The sequence below is a fragment of the Condylura cristata genome, unplaced genomic scaffold, assembly GCF_000260355.1.
Source record: "Condylura cristata isolate star-nosed mole 26May11 unplaced genomic scaffold, ConCri1.0 scaffold00012, whole genome shotgun sequence".
Classification (NCBI taxonomy): domain Eukaryota; kingdom Metazoa; phylum Chordata; class Mammalia; order Eulipotyphla; family Talpidae; genus Condylura; species Condylura cristata.
In genome coordinates, this window is record NW_004567113.1 from 20,097,516 (window position 1) to 20,117,381 (window position 19,866).

Below are 19,866 nucleotides of genomic sequence, written 5' to 3' on the forward strand. Positions count from 1 at the left end.
CACACACACACACACACACACACACACACACCCATACTGGGGCCTACATTCCAGTTCTTGTATGCATCAATACATAAAATAAATCTTTAACAAAAACTGAAAATTTCAAGTTGACTGCTAATGGAGAAAACCAAAAATGTTTGACACAGTAGAGTGGGGTACATATGTTCCTTGTATATTTGGCCTGTGTACATGTTATATAACTGATGTTAATGTTTTCAAATTACCTAATACACTATTCAGAAATTTTTTTTTTTTTTAACAGACTGAGAGTAATCATGACACAGCATTAACACTTGCTTGTGCTGGTGGTCATGAGGAACTGGTACAAACACTGCTAGAGAGAGGAGCTAGTATTGAGCATCGAGATAAGAAAGGTAGGCCTACTTCTGTTAATTTTTTTGTTCTGGAATATTTGTTCTGTGACTACTACTACTAGGTCTGTTTGGATGATTAGATATAATGGAAAACAGTACTGTCTCTTCGCTTAATGAGAAGATCATTATTTTTCTACAGGCTTTACTCCACTCATCTTGGCTGCTACAGCTGGTCATGTTGGTGTTGTGGAAATATTGCTAGACAACGGTGCAGACATTGAAGCCCAGTCAGAAAGAACCAAGGACACACCACTATCTTTGGCTTGTTCAGGAGGAAGGCAGGAGGTAACATTTCCCCCAGTGTAATTCTTTTCCCATCCATTCAGCAAATGTATGTTTTAACTTACATGTTTTTACCAAAAGAATGGGTTGACATTTAATTGTATGTAACTGAAAGAAACAATTATTCAGCAAAAGGGCAAGATTGAGTGTTAGCATAAGCAACATTGCCAGTAAAGTCAGACATTTTTAATTAACCTGCGCATCTAAAAGTAATACCTGCCTTTGGAATCTCTATTGCTTCATTAGTCTAACAGAATGACTAAGATATCAAATCAGATTTCCTTATATGCAGAGCCTATGATTACTTGTCTTTGTTAGACCCTGAGTACCTTGCATAAAAAGTACTAAACTCAGCTTTTGTTGCTCTATATATAATATTGACAGGACATTATAACTGTTTGGTTTTCAGTTAATCTTTTGAGGATTCTTGACTTAATTTTTCCCTACCTGTTTTAACTTTAGAGAAAAGATGATCAGTATTATATGGCATTATATTGTTTTCTAAGGAAGCTACGCTAACTGGTATGGTCAGGTATAGGCCCAGTAACCCTATACTCCCTTGTGTCTTACAAACTCCCTTGTGTCTTACTAAATATGAGCATGATCATCCTCATAACCTAATTTTTAAAATGTATTTTAAAAGTCCTGTCTATTTACAGTGGGTATAAAGCTTTTGATTATCATATGCTGTCTCTATAGATAGACAACTTTGTAGTCAGGGAGTTGTTGGAGCTTAGATTTAAGAAGCACTCTAAATTATCTAGGTCAGTTTCTTGCTTACCTTTAAGATCTTTCTTCTTTACCATTTTTATGATTATAAAGATGTCATGTTTACCTTGCTTGACATATCCTCCCCTAAGTTGCCCCATTGTTCCTAATTCTGTTTATTAGACAATGGAAAAGACATTTATAGTCTCTTTCTTTAGATATTTTAGTCTGTGATAGCTAGTTGTGTAATTTGTATGGGAAACATGTCCTTTTGTTCTTTTGGTGGCTGTCTTGAAGATAGCTTTTCCAAACCCTGATTATTCCAACTTTTATAACAGTATTCTTCCTGAAATAGTACATCTAAAGCCAACTGATAGATTGTTAAACTAGCCTTCTCTCTACTACCCCAGTCCCTCCTTTGCCTAATATATAGTACATCAAGTGATACTGGACTCTAGATAAATCTACTAGGGTCTTTTAATAAATTAGCAAGTAAAAAATGTATTAAGAAACAATAATACAGGCATAATAACTTACAGCTTTGGCTGTTTCTATAAATTTTGCTTTGTTGTATGGGGTACATATCAAAGTGGACATTTAGGTGTACTTACTCCTAGAAACAAGAAATGTACATTAATTATATTGCTTCGTAGGTATATTATTACAGCAATTTTTAGTGAAACTATTTAGTAAAACTAGAAGCTTGTTTGGGATTTTCCACTTCATTGTTTAAGGAATAAGCAATTTCACTCTTTGTGAAATAAAGTTACCTAGTGCTACTTTTGTTTTCATAATGTTGTCATATAAGCTACCTAGCCCTGAAAGAGAAAATGATATTCATATCTAAAAATGGTCATAGTTTTACTCAGATGAGTAAAATTTTAGCTGGTATTTAAGGCATTAACATTTATTCATTAACTACTCACTAACACTTCTATGTTATTTTACCAATAGTCTTTTAAATTATTACTAGTAAGAGCAAGGTAAAATCTTGAACAATGCAATGTTTAGCTTCCCTATGCCTCATTTATAAATTGAAAGTGAAACTAATAATGCCTGTGTCAGAGTTGCTTTGTACTAGATGTATAATGCACAAAAGATCTATGAATCGCCAATTAGTTCTTAAAGAAATGCTATGTATGGTTAGCTGTTGGAATACAGAATAAGAACACACCATGGTATATTACCACATCTACTTAGAATGGCTAAAATTTTAAAAACTGACAATACCAGATGTTGCCAAGAATGTAGAGCAACCAGAATAAAAATGAATTTCTACAAGAACACTCATAGCAACTTTATCAGAATGCCAAAAATTAAAAACAGCAATGGTGTTCATCAGTAGAATGTTAAAGTGTAGCATATTCCTATAATGAAATGACTTTCATCTGCAATTTCACGTATATGAAGATACAAAGTGGATAGGACTAGTCTGGAGGTGGTATTGACTGGGAAAGAATTGTGAGTAAATAACCTGAATTTAAATTACATTTGTCAATACTTAGTGGATGTCCACTTAAGTTTTGCGCATTTGTTGTAAGTTATAGATTTCAGCTCCCCCCAAAAAAACATGAAAGCAGCTATAGTCTAGTTCATAGTCACGCTACTTAAGGGACATTGTAGTTATCTCCAATTTGTTGTCCAGCCTTTCTGCTATGTTTAAGATGTTCATGAAGGAACAGTTGGGAAAATAAATATTAGCTTTATTCCAGTTCTTTTTAAAATTCCAACATATATTGAAATTTTTAGTATTTTAAAATCTTCACATAAAAATGTGAAATTATATTTTTATATTTTATTGAATCATTTTTTTTTAAAGATTTATTTATTTATACAGAACTGGGGTACAGGCCAGAGATGCGGAGGGTGAGAGGATTCACCAGAGACAGAGTGGGGAGCAGAACAGACAGATCGAGGAAGTACACTGCTGAGGGGAGCAGCGGTCGGGTCAGGAGAGGTCTGCCACGCCATGTGGATCTCCTCCAGGGCAGGCGGGAATCGAACTCATGCAGAAGTGGGTTTAGATTCTCAGTGCTGTGCTTTTAACCCGCTGCGCCACCAGGGAGGGCCCTATTGAATCATTTTTAAATAAAAAAAATTTCACTGTGTGATCACCATGTGGTAGAATAACAGAGAGGTACTTACTTGCATAATTGCATTGCACAACACGTAAGTTCCAAATCTTCATGAATATACTGTTTCATTTGAACAGATTCCAAAAAGGGTTTTACTAGAGAAGCTATTGCGTTGTTGGATTCTATGACCTCCTGTTATCATTTGAGGCTGATTTTTGTGCAAAGAATGAAAGGAAAAATTTCCCTTCTTTTCTTAAACAGTATACCACCAAAAAAGGAACCAAGACCTTGCAAATTGTCTAAGAAAATGTATTTTTCCTTTCCAGGTGGTGGAACTATTGTTAGCTCGAGGAGCAAATAAAGAGCACAGGAATGTTTCTGATTACACACCTCTAAGTCTGGCTGCTTCTGGTGGCTATGTAAACATTATCAAAATACTATTAAATGCTGGAGCCGAGATTAATTCTAGGCAAGTTTCTTTCTCTCTAACCCCTTAAAATTATTATATTAAAGATGTTTGCAGAACACTTATCTTCTAATGTTGTACCTAGCAAATGCCTTCATTGCAATCTAGAGCCCAAATTGGTGATAAAATTTTTGTTGTGATAAATTTTAAGGTTCATTTTATTTACTTAAAACTTTGATATCTAATTTGAAAAACCTCAGTACTTTATGATACTAAAGTAAACATGAGTTTATATTAAACAGATAAGAATGCTTTATTTAGTCACAATGGAAAATTAAAATAGTAATTTAATAAGTTAGTCACTTTCAGTTGATGCCATTATGTTGAAAGAGGTACAAGAAAGAATACAGAAAGATTTTAGTGGAATCTTGGTAACTTCACTCTATGATGAGGAAAATTTATTAAGTAATCCTATGTAATTAAAGGTTCGTAAGTAAATCTTGAAACAGTGCATAGTATACTATATACTATAATATCATCTAATTTTTCTCAGACATTTAATATCTTTATTTTCTTTTATTCTCCCCACACCTCCACCTCCAGAACTGGTAGCAAATTGGGCATTTCTCCTCTGATGTTAGCAGCTATGAATGGGCATACAGCTGCTGTAAAACTCCTGTTAGACATGGGTTCTGACATAAATGCTCAAATAGAAACCAATCGGAACACTGCCCTTACCTTAGCCTGCTTCCAAGGAAGAACTGAAGTGGTTAGTCTTCTGCTTGATAGAAAAGCAAATGTGGAACACAGAGCTAAGGTAAGATAAATATCTAAAATTTACACATAAATTGCTTTGATATTCCAACTGTGCAATAGCAGTATACTTACTATAAGATTAGTGTTTTGCCCCCTTTTCTTTTATTGAGGTAATATTGGTTTACATTATTTGTTTTTTAGAAGTATTATTCCATCTTAGAAGTATAAGATCACCCCCTCTGATGGTGTTACTACATGGTACCCACCACCAAGACAACATAGTCTACATAATATTTACCTCTTACATATAGATTTAATCGGGTATCATTCCACATGACTCGAGCAAGCATTAACTCTTAAAAATATTTCGACAGTAAATTTTACAGACAGTAATACTATTTATCGTCTGAAAAGAATTTATTATTATAAAAGAGAGGAAAGATCTGTGAAATGCCAAGTATACAAATATTTTTCATAAAAAATTGATACTTGGTAAATTAACATTTCAAGAAATAACATTAACAGAGAGGCTAGCAGTGTCTGAAATTTAGTTTTGAATCTTTGTGACAACTGTATCATTGCCCTTCTAGATTGTTTTCTTAACATATTCTTTTGCAGTTTCTTATGTGTTGTGTTTTATTTTTTACTAAATCTAGACTGGCCTCACACCACTAATGGAAGCTGCTTCTGGTGGATATGCAGAGGTGGGCAGAGTTCTTTTGGATAAAGGTGCTGATGTTAATGCCCCTCCAGTGCCCTCCTCGAGAGATACAGCTTTAACTATAGCAGCAGACAAAGGGCATTATAAATTCTGTGAGCTTCTCATTGGCAGGTATGATTTTACTGTAGCTTGCATATGTGAACATCATGTTTGAAGTGATGACTGTTCTCTCTGGGAGAATTGTACTATTAAAAGGTCTTTTATAAAGTACAAGTACATTTTTTTAATATAATAGTTTATTTTTACATCATTTTGAACATTTTTTTTCCAACTCAATTGTAATCCCCATGGGTTTCCCACATGTTTTATTTTTTAAACCTACCTCTTATTTTCCACATGTAGAAGATAGTGCTACATTTTCTAATTTATTTCAGTGCATCCTCGCAATACTTCTTTTCTTTCTTTCTTGTGTGTATACACCTTCCATGTACTATAATAGCCTATTTGAACATCTAGCTGTTGTCATCCATATTCATATCTTTCACATAGTTTGAGTTTTGTGAATAGTATTTCCAGTTCTTAAAGTCTAGCAATAATTCTAAGGCTTATTGGATTTTCTTGTTCTTTTTAGTAATTAAAATTTTGTTAAGCAGTAATTGGAAGTATTTAAGTTATCAGACAAGATAAAGAATAGTTTCTGCAGTTGCTTACCAGTCTCCCCATAATGCTTGTCTGTTTGATTGTATTTCCTACTTTACCAGTCTTAAAGACATTTACATGGTGTCCTAAGCATTAGTAGTTTGTGAAGCATTAGTATTTTGTAATAGTTGATCAACTCAGGTATTCGTTATGAATCGTAGCTATTGTGTTGCCTACTGCTAAACTTCTGTGTTATATTTGATTTCTTAAAACTACTTAACACGAATACATGAGTACAAATAATCTGATACATTTGTGTCTCTAGGACACACTTGTGATTTTAATAGGATGTATTTTCATTAAATTAAATCTCACATTTTCTCAGAATTTAAAACTTAGACTTATCTTTAAAGTAAGAAAAACAATTATGAAAAAAATATTGAATGTGACTGGAAATCCTTTGTAATTTTGAGAGCCAGTGCATTTTAATTGTTTAGTATTATAAGCAGTTTTTACCTTCACAGAATATTTTCACAAGTTAATAGTTGATTTTTGTTGTTATCTGCATTGCTCCATTTCATTTTAAGCAGCGTTGTCTGTAATTCATTTAGAGGGGCTCACATTGATGTTCGGAATAAGAAGGGGAACACTCCATTGTGGCTAGCAGCAAATGGTGGACACCTTGATGTGGTTCAGTTACTGGTGCAAGCAGGTGCAGATGTGGATGCAGCAGATAACCGCAAGATAACTCCTCTTATGGCAGCATTTAGAAAGGTAGAAGTCTTTGTATTCTTAACCTTTAACAAAATGTAAATCCATTAAGAATAATTAGTATCTTACTTTTTATGAATGTTTTCTTGTAGATGATAGCAGAGAACAGTTTAACTAAAGTGGATTTTATTTTTAATGACTGACTTAATAACTAGGCTAAAATGAATTAAATAATGAAAATCCTTTTGCCATTGTTTGAAACTACTGAAAATCAAATGTACTACACTCAGAAATAACAAATTTTGTATGTAAATGAAGAAACTTCCTATAGTAAATAGCATAGAGCTATGTTTAATTAATTTAATTTTTTTTTTCATAAATGCAGGTTTAATTTGTTATTTGAAAAAACACTTAAGTATATAAATTGAGGTAAAAGAAACAAGCTGAGCAAGAAAAAAGTGATTATTTTTTTCTTTCAAACATAGCATCTTTGTTCTGATTTTTTTACTTTTTATTCAGAGTGATTTTTAGGTCAAGCTGCTCTACACTTTTTTGGAGGGTGAGTGCAAATGAACAGTGCAGACTTAAGAGACCTGAAGTCTGTCTCTTTCTTATTTATAGTTTAAAAAATACCCAATTATATTCTTTGCTTTGTGGCATTAATGTAGGTGAAATAGTTAAGCCATATTGTAGATTTATAAAATATTATGAGAGTCTGTTTTCAATCCAACATTGCTATCTAATTTTTAGGGTCATGTGAAGGTGGTGCGCTACTTAGTCAAGGAAGTCAATCAGTTTCCATCAGATTCTGAATGTATGAGGTATATAGCAACCATCACCGACAAGGTAATATATCACTCACACATATTCTTTCTACTTAGCAAGTATTCTATATGTGAGAGAGAGAGAGTTATGTGTGATGCTAAGAATAAATTCTTGGATTCAACAGTAACGTGAATATAGCAATTTTTAACTTAATTTTTATATAAAAAGCTAGACAGTCTAAAACAAATATTGTTGCTGTTTATTTGTATTAAAATCTTTATATACATATATTGGGTTGACATGCATTTGGAGAGGAACAATGCCAATGGATGTATTTTTTGAAATAATCTAAACATGTATATATGTTTATGGATAAAAAAAATTTAACATAATAGGAAAGTTTGGGAATTGTCAATTGAAGAAATAATTGGCTAGGATTTTGGCAGGGAAAGTAGGGAAGATTAAATAAATCCTATTTGAGATTGTCCCTGGTGGTGTTTTGTTTTGGAGTTTATACTGTTTGAAAAAAATCTTAAAACGTATTATTAATATTTGAATACAATCTTAAGATGTAACCTCTGAAAATCCAAAGAAGTCAGCAAATCTAAAATGTCTATTAATTACATTTCTCAGCAGTTATTACATGACAGGTTGGTACCTTAACATTTAATGTAACTAATTCACTATCCTGCCTGCCTCTAAATTTCTTTATCAGTTGACATCCTGGATACTGCAGACACCTTGAAGGGAGGAGGGGAGCAATAACAGGCTTCTCCGTCTTAACAGGGAAATATCTTTCCTATCAAAAATGTGTTCTGAGAATGAGATCACTGAGAAATGTGTTTAAGTACCTATTTCTGATTTATTTATGTTACATTCTTATACATAAATCTGTAACAAGAAAGCGTGCATATTTGAGAATAGTTCTTGCTAATTAAGTGCTTAAATTTTTAGTCTAGTTTTAGTTAACAGGGCTTGTTTTTGTTTTTGTTTTTTTCAAACCCATTGACCCTGACATAAATTACGAATTTGCTATATGAAATTTTTTATATTTAAGTTATAGGATTGGAAAATCACAGTGCCGGTCAAATGGACATTTTTTTTTTTTAAATATATTACATAATTTTTCATTTTTGTGTGCTCTCTCAGGTGGCCCTGGAAATTTTCCACCACCATTGTTGCTTCTTGTGCTCTTCCACCCCTGTTTTGATTTTTGACTTTTAATTCATTATAATTTTCTCCCCCTGATTCCCTGTGGTTCCTCTACATTCCTCCTATAAGTGAAACTACCCCATAATTTCCTTTTTTTTTCTGGCATATTTCTCAGAGCATAGTCCCTTCCTGTTCCCTCCATGTTGCTGTGAATGGCTTGAATTTATCTCTTTTTTGAGTTATATTCCATTGTGGATATGCACTACATCGTCTTGATTCAGTCATCTATTTTTGGGCACTTGGTTGTTTTCATAGCTCACTTACTATAAAAAGTGCTGCAGTAAACATAGGGGTGTGGGTGTCCTTTTCAATTAATGTTTTTTGCCCTTGGGAAGATTCCTAGGAGTGGAATGCTGGATCCTGTGGAAGCTCCATTTTTAGTAGTTTGAGGAACTCTACACCAATTTTCATAGTGATTGAAACACTTTGGTGTAGTAGAGTTCCTTTTTCTCCATATCCTCTCCAGCATTTGTTGTTGCTACTTTTTTTTTTATATATATTTATTTACTTAATGCATACAGAACTGGGGTACAGGCCAGAGGTGGCGGTGGGGTGGTGAGAGAATTCATCAGAGACAGAGTGAGGAGCAGAACACTGACTAAAATACACTGCTGCAAGGAGCAGCAGATGGGACAGGTGAGGTCTGCCACACCATGTGGGTCACCTCCCTGGTTGTGGATCAGACTTGTGCTGAAGCTAGCTTCTGTAGAACTGAGTTTTAACCCATTGCGCCACCAGGGAGGGCCCACTGTTTTTTGGTTTTTTTTAATATGTGCCATTCTCACTGGTGTAAGGTGGTATCTCATTGTGGCTTTGATTTGCATTTCCCTGATTACAGTGCTATTGAACATTTTTTCATATGAAATGGACATTATTTTGAATCACAGTAGAGGCTGTAAATTTTTTTTAAATATATATATAAATTATGTCTTTAGTAAAACCTTTTATGCCTTTTCACTGATCTTTATTGTATGTTCGTTTATTTTATTTATTTTTAAAATCTCTCTAAAATATGAATTGCTTTTGAACCTGGAATGTTTCAATTTTTTATTATAGGAAATGCTGAAGAAGTGTCATCTTTGCATGGAATCAATAGTACAAGCCAAAGATAGGCAGGCTGCTGAAGCAAACAAAAATGCCAGCATTTTATTAGAGGAATTAGACTTGGAAAAGGTAATAATCTTCACATGTGTAAAAAAGCTACCTTTTTTCTCTCCTGCTTTTCTTGCTACTAATTTGTAATGTATTGCTGTTGTTTTATATTTTTCTTTCAAGTATATATATGATTTTCTTGCCAGCTTTGGCTCAAATAATACAGAGAATTATGAGTATTTTAAATACCATTAAGAGAATTTCTTTGTAATTGAATTAAGAAATAGAAGATACTTTTATCTAGATGTCCTTAAGGTAGTGTCAATGCTCAGTTTTAATCATATATCATTAGTGATCTTTTAGTCCCTATCTATCTAGTTTTTACTTCACTTATTCCTAGAAAATTTATTACTAACAGATATATTCATACCAAAATACACTAACAAGGTTCAGGGACATACAATAACTTGATAGAATGTTTGATGAGCATATTTATGTATTTTAAAGATTTATTTATTTATGCATATAATAACTGGGGTGTAGGCCAGAGTTGTGGAGGTAGGGGTGAGAGGATTTACCAGAGACAGAGTGGGAATAGAACAGGTGGATTGACTCATACTGTTGAAGTGAACAGTGGGTGAGACAGGAGAGGTTGCCTGGTAAAGTAATTTAAGTCCTTACCTCTACAAATTACCTATAAAGTTTTTTTTTTTTTTTAAAAATTTATTTATTGGTGCATACAGAACTGGGGTACAGGCCAGAGACTCAGGGGTGGTGAAAGACTTCACCAGAGACAGAGTGGGGAGCAGAACAGGCAGATCCAGGAAGTACACTGCTGAGGGGAGCAGCGGGCGGGTCAGGAGAGGTCTGCCACGACATGTGGTCACCTCCGGGGCAGGCGGGAATCATACCCATGTGGAAGTGGTTTCAGCTTCTTAGTGCAGTGCTTTAACCCGCTGCGCCACCAGGGAGGGCCACCTATAAAGTTTTTTAAGGAATGTATACCATCTGTCCACTTAAACCACTCCTTATCTGTCTGATCTTATTATTTCTCTGGTCACTTTGTTCATGCCACCTGACCATTCTGTTTGTTCCTAACTGTGTGTTCTGTTTTGAATGCCTCTTGAGAGATTTAAAATTTTTGTCTCCTTTCCACATACATTAGTAAATAAAGAAGCAAAATAGTGTAAAAACTGTATGCTGCTTAGTTATCTTGTATATCTCTGCCACTAAAATGTATTTCAAAATGGTGTCTAGCATGTTGTAGACACAATAAATATTTGCTAAGTGAGTAAGTAATCACATATAGATGGAGATGGTGTCCTTTTCCAAAATCAAAATTATTGAATATATTACTTGCCTTTCCCTATCATGGTAACCAGAGGATATTATCAGTTGATAGTGATTTAAAATGCTGCACAGTAGATTTGTTACTAAATTTTTGTTACAAATAATGTTGCATTAAATATACGTATTTCCTTATATTTTGTTGCTTTTATTTCTGTGACTTTTCTTCACTGGTAATCTGCATACAGTTTTGAATTTGATGCTTTCCAGAATAGTTTCTTACTGTTATCAGCAATACATGAATGTCATTTCTTTGAATTCTCACTGGCATTTATTAACCTTGATTTTTATGCTTTCAAGAATCTCAGTTTTAAAAGGATGTCAAAAGGAACCTCTTTCAAATGTCATTGCATATTTTTCCATAATATTAAAACTCAAAGGTGATAAATCTTATTCATAAATTAATTAGATGTAAATTGATTCTTCTTCATGCACTGATATTTTATGGACAGTTTTGAATGGGGCTGTTTCATGGAATTCTAGAAACTCTAGCCATGTATTTGTTTAAAAGATTAGCCAATTGACATCTGATAGAATTTGGCTTACTAATTTTTACTTGTGATTTATATCCAGGAAAATTTACTGCTTTTTTTTTTTTTTTTGCCTATGTAGACAGTACATTCTGACTCAAACATTCATGATTTGGCAATATCCTTAAAGTTGGTTCTAGTCTAAGTTGATGTTCTGATTGGACAACTTAACTGGTTGTATAAAAACGCTTCTTTAGAGAGTATGAAAACAAAAGTGTTGGAGATTTCCCTATGTTATCAAAAAAGAGGAATGTTTAAGAGTTGAAATAGCTTTAAAAAATGTTATTAGTCTTTTAGGTTAATTTTCTTGACAGTGAAACTCATGTACTCGTTTTAACAAAATCAATACACAGTTACATAATATGATTGGGATACATCATCCAGCCTCTAGAGATTATCACTAATACACCTTTATTTGTATGCTCTTAACCATACTTTTCTGTAACTGTAAAATAGATCCACATAAGAGATCCTATATAAATAGAATAATTGGTCTACTGTAGTATACATGTGTTTTCTAACAAGTGTAAATTATGAACATTTTGGGGTGGTCTCCTAGGTGGCCTAGGGGTTAAGTCTCAATGATATCACCATGGTAAATTGCGTTCAATCCCTCTCCAGGAAGCCATCTCACATAAGGAACAACAGAACTGTTGTCTCAAATGCTGCTCTCCTGAGCATTGTTTTCAGTATATCTGCCTGTTCTGCTCCCCACTCTGTCTCTGGTGAACCCTCTCACCCCTCACTCCTATAATCTACACACCAATTCTTCTATACAAAAATAGATAAATATAATCTTTTAAAAAATAAATAAATCATGAGTATTTTCTTTTTACATTATATTTTTACAAAACTTTTAATGACCGCCTAGTATTCTGTAGTTATACATTGCTGTTGTTAATTCCCAACCTCAAATTGGATGGATTTGCCTCATTTTCATTTATGAGCATTATAGTAATATTTGCAATAGGAATTGTCAAACCTTTTGTTTTCACTAATGGTAGAATAAATTATTTGGAAGTTTGTAACTTCCATGGAAAACTGTCATATAATCTTTTCTAAAATATAAATACTTGCACTCATAACAGTCAGTCTAGAAAAGAACTCATTTTCCCAAGGTTTTGCTGGTCTCTATTTTCATTTTTGCAATGTTATCTTGTTATTTTAGTTTGCCTTTCTTTAAGTGATTATGAACCTATATATCTGTTTAACACTAACCTATTTTTAATAGTTGATTGTCTTTAGTCACTAATTTGACCACTACATTTAAAAATATTATTTTTCTTTATAGTAATTTCAATATGATTTTGATTAAACTAGATGACTTTGAGTTTTATGGTATCCCAGGATACCCTTATGATAAAAATTTGTTTCAGCTTTGTCCCAGGTAAAATACAGTGTTATAATTCTGTTTTATTGATCCTTTAACAGTTAAGAGAAGAAAGCCGAAGGCTAGCTTTGGCTGCAAAAAGAGAAAAGAGGAAGGAAAAGAGAAGAAAGAAAAAGGAGGAACAGAGAAGAAAACTAGAAGAAATTGAAGCCAAAAATAAAGAAAATTTTGAACTCCAAGCTGCTCAAGAAAAAGAAAAGCATAAAGTTGAAGGTATTTTCTCTTAATCATCCAGTTTGTTTCATGTATTCTCAAATTTACAGTTATTTAAGGTGAAAATAGAGTTCTAGGTGAAGCTTTTATGTGTTTCACCGCCTCCTCCAGTTTTTTATTACAAAGAATGCCAGTCCTATAAAGCAAAAGAATGATTAAACAAATACCTGAATATCTTCCACCTAGATTTAAAAAATAAACATTTTACCATATTTATCTTTTTCTCTCTAAGTGTGTAGACATATTTTTTGAGTTATTTGTACAGAAATTGCATGTATCCTGACATTATACTTTTAGTTCTGTAACACACATTCTAAGAGTTTCATTGGTCTAATCACAATAAAAATTTAATAATACTTAAAAATTAATAATAATTCTATAATATTATCTACAATCCTGACCTTGTCCAGATTTTGCTTCTCAAGTGAAGGAATTATTTTTCACTAGGTTCTAACTAAAAGATAATCTGAGATATGTATATTGAAGTTACATTGTCACCAGACCACTAAATCATTGCCACTACATAGTGAATACAATTTCTATATGTATTGATTTGCCTCATGTTTTATCTTTTCCACTTTTTTGGAAATTTGATTATAAACTGTACACAAAATGCAGAAGCACCCACCAGTACTTTATTGGATATTTCCCAAATAAAGAACACTCTTAAATAACACAACATGACCATATCCAAGAAATTTAACAACTATATGATTGATAATATGCCATACATAATCCTATTTCCTAAATGGTCCTCAAAATATTTTTTCTGATTTCCTGCTGTGCATTTTTTAAACTTTAAAGAAAGTAGATCAGTTATCTCCATCTCATTTAATAAATAATTGAATGGCTATGGCTTTGTCTTAATAATAGCAAAGTAACTTAGGTTTATTATTCTCCACGTACTTAAGTAAGCTAAATTTATGTTAAGAACACTTAGAACATACTAGTTCAGTGTTATTTCTTTTACAGATGAGCCTGAAGTCTTGACAGAGCCTCCAAGTGCCACAACCACTACTACCATAGGCATATCTGCAACCTGGACAACTTTGGCAGGTTCCCATGGTAAAAGAAATAATACCATAACAACAACCAGTTCAAAGAGGAAAAACAGGAAAAATAAAATTACTCCAGAAAACGTTCAAATTATATTTGATGATCCACTACCAATTTCATACAGTCAGCCAGAGAAGGTGAATGGCGAGTCTAAGAGCAGCAGTACCAGCGAGAGTGGGGACAGTGATAATATGAGGATCAGCAGCTGCAGTGATGAAAGTAGTAACAGCAACAGTAGCCGAAAGAGTGACAATCATTCAGCTGCTGTAGTCACTACCACTGTGACCAACAAGAAGCAGCCATCAGTTCTGGTTACATTTCCAAAGGAAGAAAGAAAACCTGTTTCTGGCAAGACTTCAATAAAGTTAGTTCAAATTTTTATTTTTACTGTTTACCTGTTTACTGTGTTAACTGTTTATCACCATACAATAACTTGTTGCCGATTTTTTTCTAGTAAAGCAAAGCAAATTGGCAAACTGGGAAAATATGCTTAAAATAGGCACAATTTCATTCAAAGAAAGAGCTATTGTATTAAGTGAAAGATAAAAATTTTACTGTGTAATTTCTTCATTATTACTAAACTTAGTGCAATTGAAAATATTTGTGGTTTCTTAGGAATTTTTATTGCAATTCATCTCTACTATATTTGATCTCTACAGAGTATCTTAAAAGTTGACGCTTTATATTAAGTATTGACGAAAACCATAAAAAGGGGTCTCCTTTGTTCTCCACATTTATTCCCAAAATAAAAGAATAATGGAGCAGACTGCCTTATTCCTTAATTCTACATCTGTTATACACTTTACGTACTTTTTTTTTCTCTGTGTTAAAGATTGTCAGAGACCATCAGTGAAGTGACCAGTAATTCTTTGTCCACTTGCACAAAATCTGGTCCATCTCCCCTTTCCTCTCCAAATGGGAAGTTAACAGTAGCAAGTCCTAAGCGTGGACAAAAGAGGGAAGAAGGATGGAAGGAAGTTGTAAGAAGGTAAGTGATTATTTCTTTTTCTGTGTTCTGTTTGGCTGTCAAGCATGGTTTACCTTACAGTCATATTCCTCCAAAGGTTATAAACTGGTGGTTCAAGGCTGATTCTTGTCAACAAAAAGACTACCTATGCCATACTTTGGATTTTTTTTTTTTTTTTTTTTTTAAGTATATTTACTGGGGTGGGAAGAGTGCACTGGACTGTGGTGATGGCAGCACGGGTGAATTGGTGGTGGGAAGCCCATGAGGATTACAACTGAGATGAAAAAATGCACAAAATAAGCTTATAGAACTGATCTTAGTAGTACTCTCTTCACTTATTTTTAATTATAACTACTGACACTAATGACTTAATATATCTTTGCAACTTTGATACAGGTCAAAGAAAGTATCTGTTCCATCCACTGTGATATCCAGAGTGATTGGAAGAGGAGGCTGTAATATTAATGCTATCCGGGAGTTCACTGGTGCACACATAGATATTGATAAGCAGAAAGACAAGACAGGAGACCGGATAATAACTATAAGGCAAAACTGTCTCTTTTTTTTCTTTTGTATTTTATTGCACTATAACTTAATGACATATAGGCATTGGAATTATGGAACTTTGTATTTAATACCATATATTTTTTAATAGGAATTTGATTATTGTTTGATAATCTTTAGGGGTTTTTTGTGATTAATATATTTAGAAAATATTTCAAAGGGCTTTAAAGGAATTTTTCTTTATTGTATATCGGACATAGATCTTTTCCTTACATAAACCTTTCATGTGATACTCTTAAAAATTTATTCTGAGACGTTGTAAGGAATGGGCTTCTAAAACATTTTAAACAGAAGATTTCTGTCTGTCTTAAATTAGCATTTGAAGTTTGTTATTCTGAGATTGTGTTTGTAGCTCAGTAACAGGTTTAAATCTAATGTGGATATTTGTTTTGTGTCTGTGCCTGAATAATGCTAAAATAAAGTTGTTATTCTAAGAAATCATAAGTTTGCTTAACAGGCAGGTGCTTCTTCACTGTAGTAGGAGGGCTCATAGTTATATAATGTTCCTCAAAAGGAAGGAAACACTATTATTTTCTACATACACTCATATCTTATTTTTCTCTTTTTTGGGATAGTTAAGCAATCACAGCCTGCTTATGTAGAGGAAAAGAAAGGCAGGTAACCTTGCTGAGACTTTGTCTGTTAGGGTTTCTACAAGGCTTTCTTTACAATCAAATATTTTCCTGGAGATCCAGCAGTAGGGTTTGACTTTTCAGCCATTGTCGGCATTAGCAGGATTCCTCTTGCATTTTGAGATACCTTTCTAGAGGAATTTTAATAATCATTAACCAATAGTCAATTAATAGATACATCATATATGGATTCTAAAGTAACTATTTTTTTACTCATTTGCACTATTTTCCTTGTTTAACTGTACTTTAGTATTGATCAACTGTTTAACTTTCCAGCAGTGTTATGAATTACATAAATGCCTAACTTATGCAGTATAAGTCTAAAAATTATTTCGTAGTCTCAGGAAAAATAGTAAATTGAATTTTTGGAAAGTAAATCATTTATTCTTCCTTTAAAAAATAACATTGTCTGGATAGTTGCTTTATTCGCAGACTACCTCAGGAATGGTCAGGAAAGTACTATTATCTGTTCTGTAGGTATGAGTAGACCAAACAATTGAATTTGTAATTTTCATGTTAAAAGTAAAAGTTGTTTTTTTTTTTTTTTTTTTCCTTTTTTTTTGGTCAATTCATAGGGGTGGTACTGAATCAACAAGACAAGCAACTCAGTTGATCAATGCTCTGATCAAGGATCCAGACAAAGAAATTGATGAACTTATTCCAAAGAATCGTTTGAAAAGCTCCTCAGCAAATTCCAAAATAGGGTCATCAGCACCTACCACCACTGCTGCTAACAATTCCTTAATGGGAATTAAAATGACGACTGTAGCTCTGTCATCAACATCTCAAACTGCCACAGCACTCACTGTGCCTGCAATTTCTTCTGCATCTACTCACAAAACCATTAAGAACCCAGTAAATAATGTGAGGCCTGGTTTTCCAGTTTCTCTTCCATTAGCATATCCTCCTCCACAGTTTGCACATGCTTTGCTTGCTGCTCAGACTTTCCAGCAGATCCGTCCACCAAGGTTGCCCATGACCCACTTTGGAGGTACTTTTCCACCAGCTCAATCCACTTGGGGTCCTTTTCCTGTCAGGCCTTTGAGCCCTGCCAGAGCTACTAACTCGCCTAAGCCTCACATGGTGCCTCGCCATAGCAATCAGAATAGCAGTGGTTCTCAGGTGAATTCAGCAGGTTCTTTAACTTCAAGTCCTACAACTACAACCAGTTCATCAGCTTCAACGGTGCCTGGTACTTCTACAAATGGCAGTCCAAGTTCACCTTCTGTCAGAAGGCAGCTTTTTGTCACAGTTGTGAAGACATCTAATGCCACCACCACAACAGTCACAACCACAGCAAGCAACAATAGCACTGCACCCACAAATGCCACATATCCTATGCCTACTGCCAAAGAACACTACCCAGTATCATCCCCATCTTCCCCATCACCACCAGCCCAGCCAGGAGGGGTTTCCAGAAACAGTCCTTTGGATTGTGGAACAGCATCTCCAAATAAAGGGGCATCTTCCTCTGAACAGGAAGCAAGTAGTCCACCAGTAGTAGAAGCAGCAAACAGTAGACCACCAAACAGCAGCAATTCTTCTGCGAATTCATCAGTTCATTCTACACAGCAACAACCTCCGGGATCAGTTTCTCAGGAACCAAGACCACCTCTTCAGCAGTCTCAGGTTCCTCCCCCGGAAGTTAGAATGACTGTTCCTTTAGCAACAAGTTCTGCTCCAGTGGCGGTGCCTTCTACTGCCCCAGTGACTTACCCTATGCCTCAGACACAAATGGGATGCTCCCAGCCTGCTCCTAAAATGGAAACCCCTGCTATTAGACCACCTTCTCATGGCACAAATGCCCCTCATAAGAATCCAGCTCCAGTGCAAAACTCATCTGTTGCCGTCCTCAGTGTCAATCACATTAAAAGACCTCACAGTGTTCCCTCTTCTGTTCAGCTACCTTCGACCTTAAGTACACAAAGTGCTTGTCAAAATTCAGTACATCCAGCAAATAAGCCTATTGCTCCCAACTTCAGTGCTCCTTTACCATTTGGGCCCTTTAGCACATTATTTGAAAACAACCCTACTTCTGCTCATGCCTTCTGGGGAGGATCTGTTGTTTCATCTCAATCAACACCAGAATCTATGCTATCAGGAAAATCCTCATATTTGCCAAATTCAGATCCTTTACATCAGTCTGATACTTCCAAAGCTCCAGGTTTTAGGCCGCCATTACAGAGACCTGCTCCAAGTCCCTCAGGTGAGCTTGTACTTCATGACATTCTGTACCTGCTAATTTACCCACTGATTTGAAAACTGTGATCATGCACATGAGCAGAAATTGTTGTATTCAATTTACTCAGACGTTCTTGTGAATGTTATATAGGTTTTTTTCCCTTCTTAAAAACTGCAGTGGATTTTGTCATGACTTCTCCCTAAATTTCATCAGGCATATTTTTCTCTCAAAAAAAAAAAAAAAATTTCTTAAATAAGGCTGTGCCACCAAAAGTTTGCTTTTATTTCAAATGGAAAATAAAAATGTTTTAAAATTTGATTTCATATCTGATCTGATTGTAAATTTTTTTTTTAAAGATTTATTTATTTGTGCATACAGAACTGGGGTACAGGCCAGAGGCTCAGGGGCAGTGAGAGGCTTCACCAGAGACAGAGTGGGGAACAGAACAGGCAGATCGACGAAGTACACTGCTGAGGGGAGCAGCGGGCGGGTCAGGAGAGGTCTGCCGCACCATGTGGTCACCTCTGGGGCAGGCGGGAATCGAACTCATGCTGAAGTGGCTTTAGATTCTCAGTGCTTGTGCTTTAACCCGCTGCGCCACCAGGGAGGGCCGTAAATTTTTTAATTAATGCATAAAATTTGGAACAGCACGGTTAAATGGCAATGAGCCAATGTGTATCGCTTGAATTTAAGTTACATTGAAAATTTACCTCTCAGTAAAAAAATATTTCAAGTGCATAATACATACATAGTGTTGACTAGTGGGTTCCATATTGGACAGTACAGATATCAAGTACATCTGTTATAGAAATTTCTTTTGGGCAATGGTGATTTTTATAAAGGTTCTAAAAATCGGGTTATAAAAGATTGTTTTTTATAACTTTTTGCTTTGAAATAATTTTATATGTATTTCTTTCTATAACATATAAATACACCAATGAACACACTCAACAAATATTTTTAATGGGGCTTAATTGAAATGTTTGTTGTACTTTCAAAAACTATTTCAAATACTGAGACAGTAGAAACTAGATTTTAAAAGATCATGATATGCTAATACATTGAAAATACTTTTATATTTTTATAATAGTTGGAATTTAGTGAAAATACTGAACTTTTCAAAAATGTGAATCTTAAGTTATAAGTTGAGAAAGACTAAAATTAAGATTTATAGGGAAGGAATTTATCTCTTATTTTTTGAAAGGTACAGAAGCAGGACTACCTCTCTTAAGATGGTGAAGTGTTTATGTACAATTGAGTAAAGCCAAAATTAGCATTGATTGAAGGTTGAGAGTCCATCA

At 34.2% G+C, this 19,866-nt stretch overlaps 1 protein-coding gene across 3 annotated transcripts in view; it reads left to right on the forward strand.

Annotated features, from left to right (window-relative positions):
* ANKRD17 (ankyrin repeat domain 17) overlaps positions 1-19,866 on the forward strand; it is a 136,359-nt gene that overhangs the window by 104,277 nt on the left and 12,216 nt on the right. For all 3 annotated transcript variants that reach the window (XM_004681223.1, XM_004681222.2, XM_004681220.2), the window contains 13 exons: positions 266-377; positions 517-662; positions 3,769-3,911; positions 4,452-4,665; positions 5,261-5,436; positions 6,516-6,678; positions 7,366-7,461; positions 9,649-9,765; positions 12,993-13,164; positions 14,137-14,584; positions 15,053-15,208; positions 15,584-15,733; positions 16,959-18,589. In XM_004681223.1, coding sequence (XP_004681280.1) covers positions 266-377; positions 517-662; positions 3,769-3,911; positions 4,452-4,665; positions 5,261-5,436; positions 6,516-6,678; positions 7,366-7,461; positions 9,649-9,765; positions 12,993-13,164; positions 14,137-14,584; positions 15,053-15,208; positions 15,584-15,733; positions 16,959-18,589 — 3,724 coding nt within the window. The remainder of the gene's footprint in view (positions 1-265; positions 378-516; positions 663-3,768; positions 3,912-4,451; positions 4,666-5,260; positions 5,437-6,515; positions 6,679-7,365; positions 7,462-9,648; positions 9,766-12,992; positions 13,165-14,136; positions 14,585-15,052; positions 15,209-15,583; positions 15,734-16,958; positions 18,590-19,866) is intronic.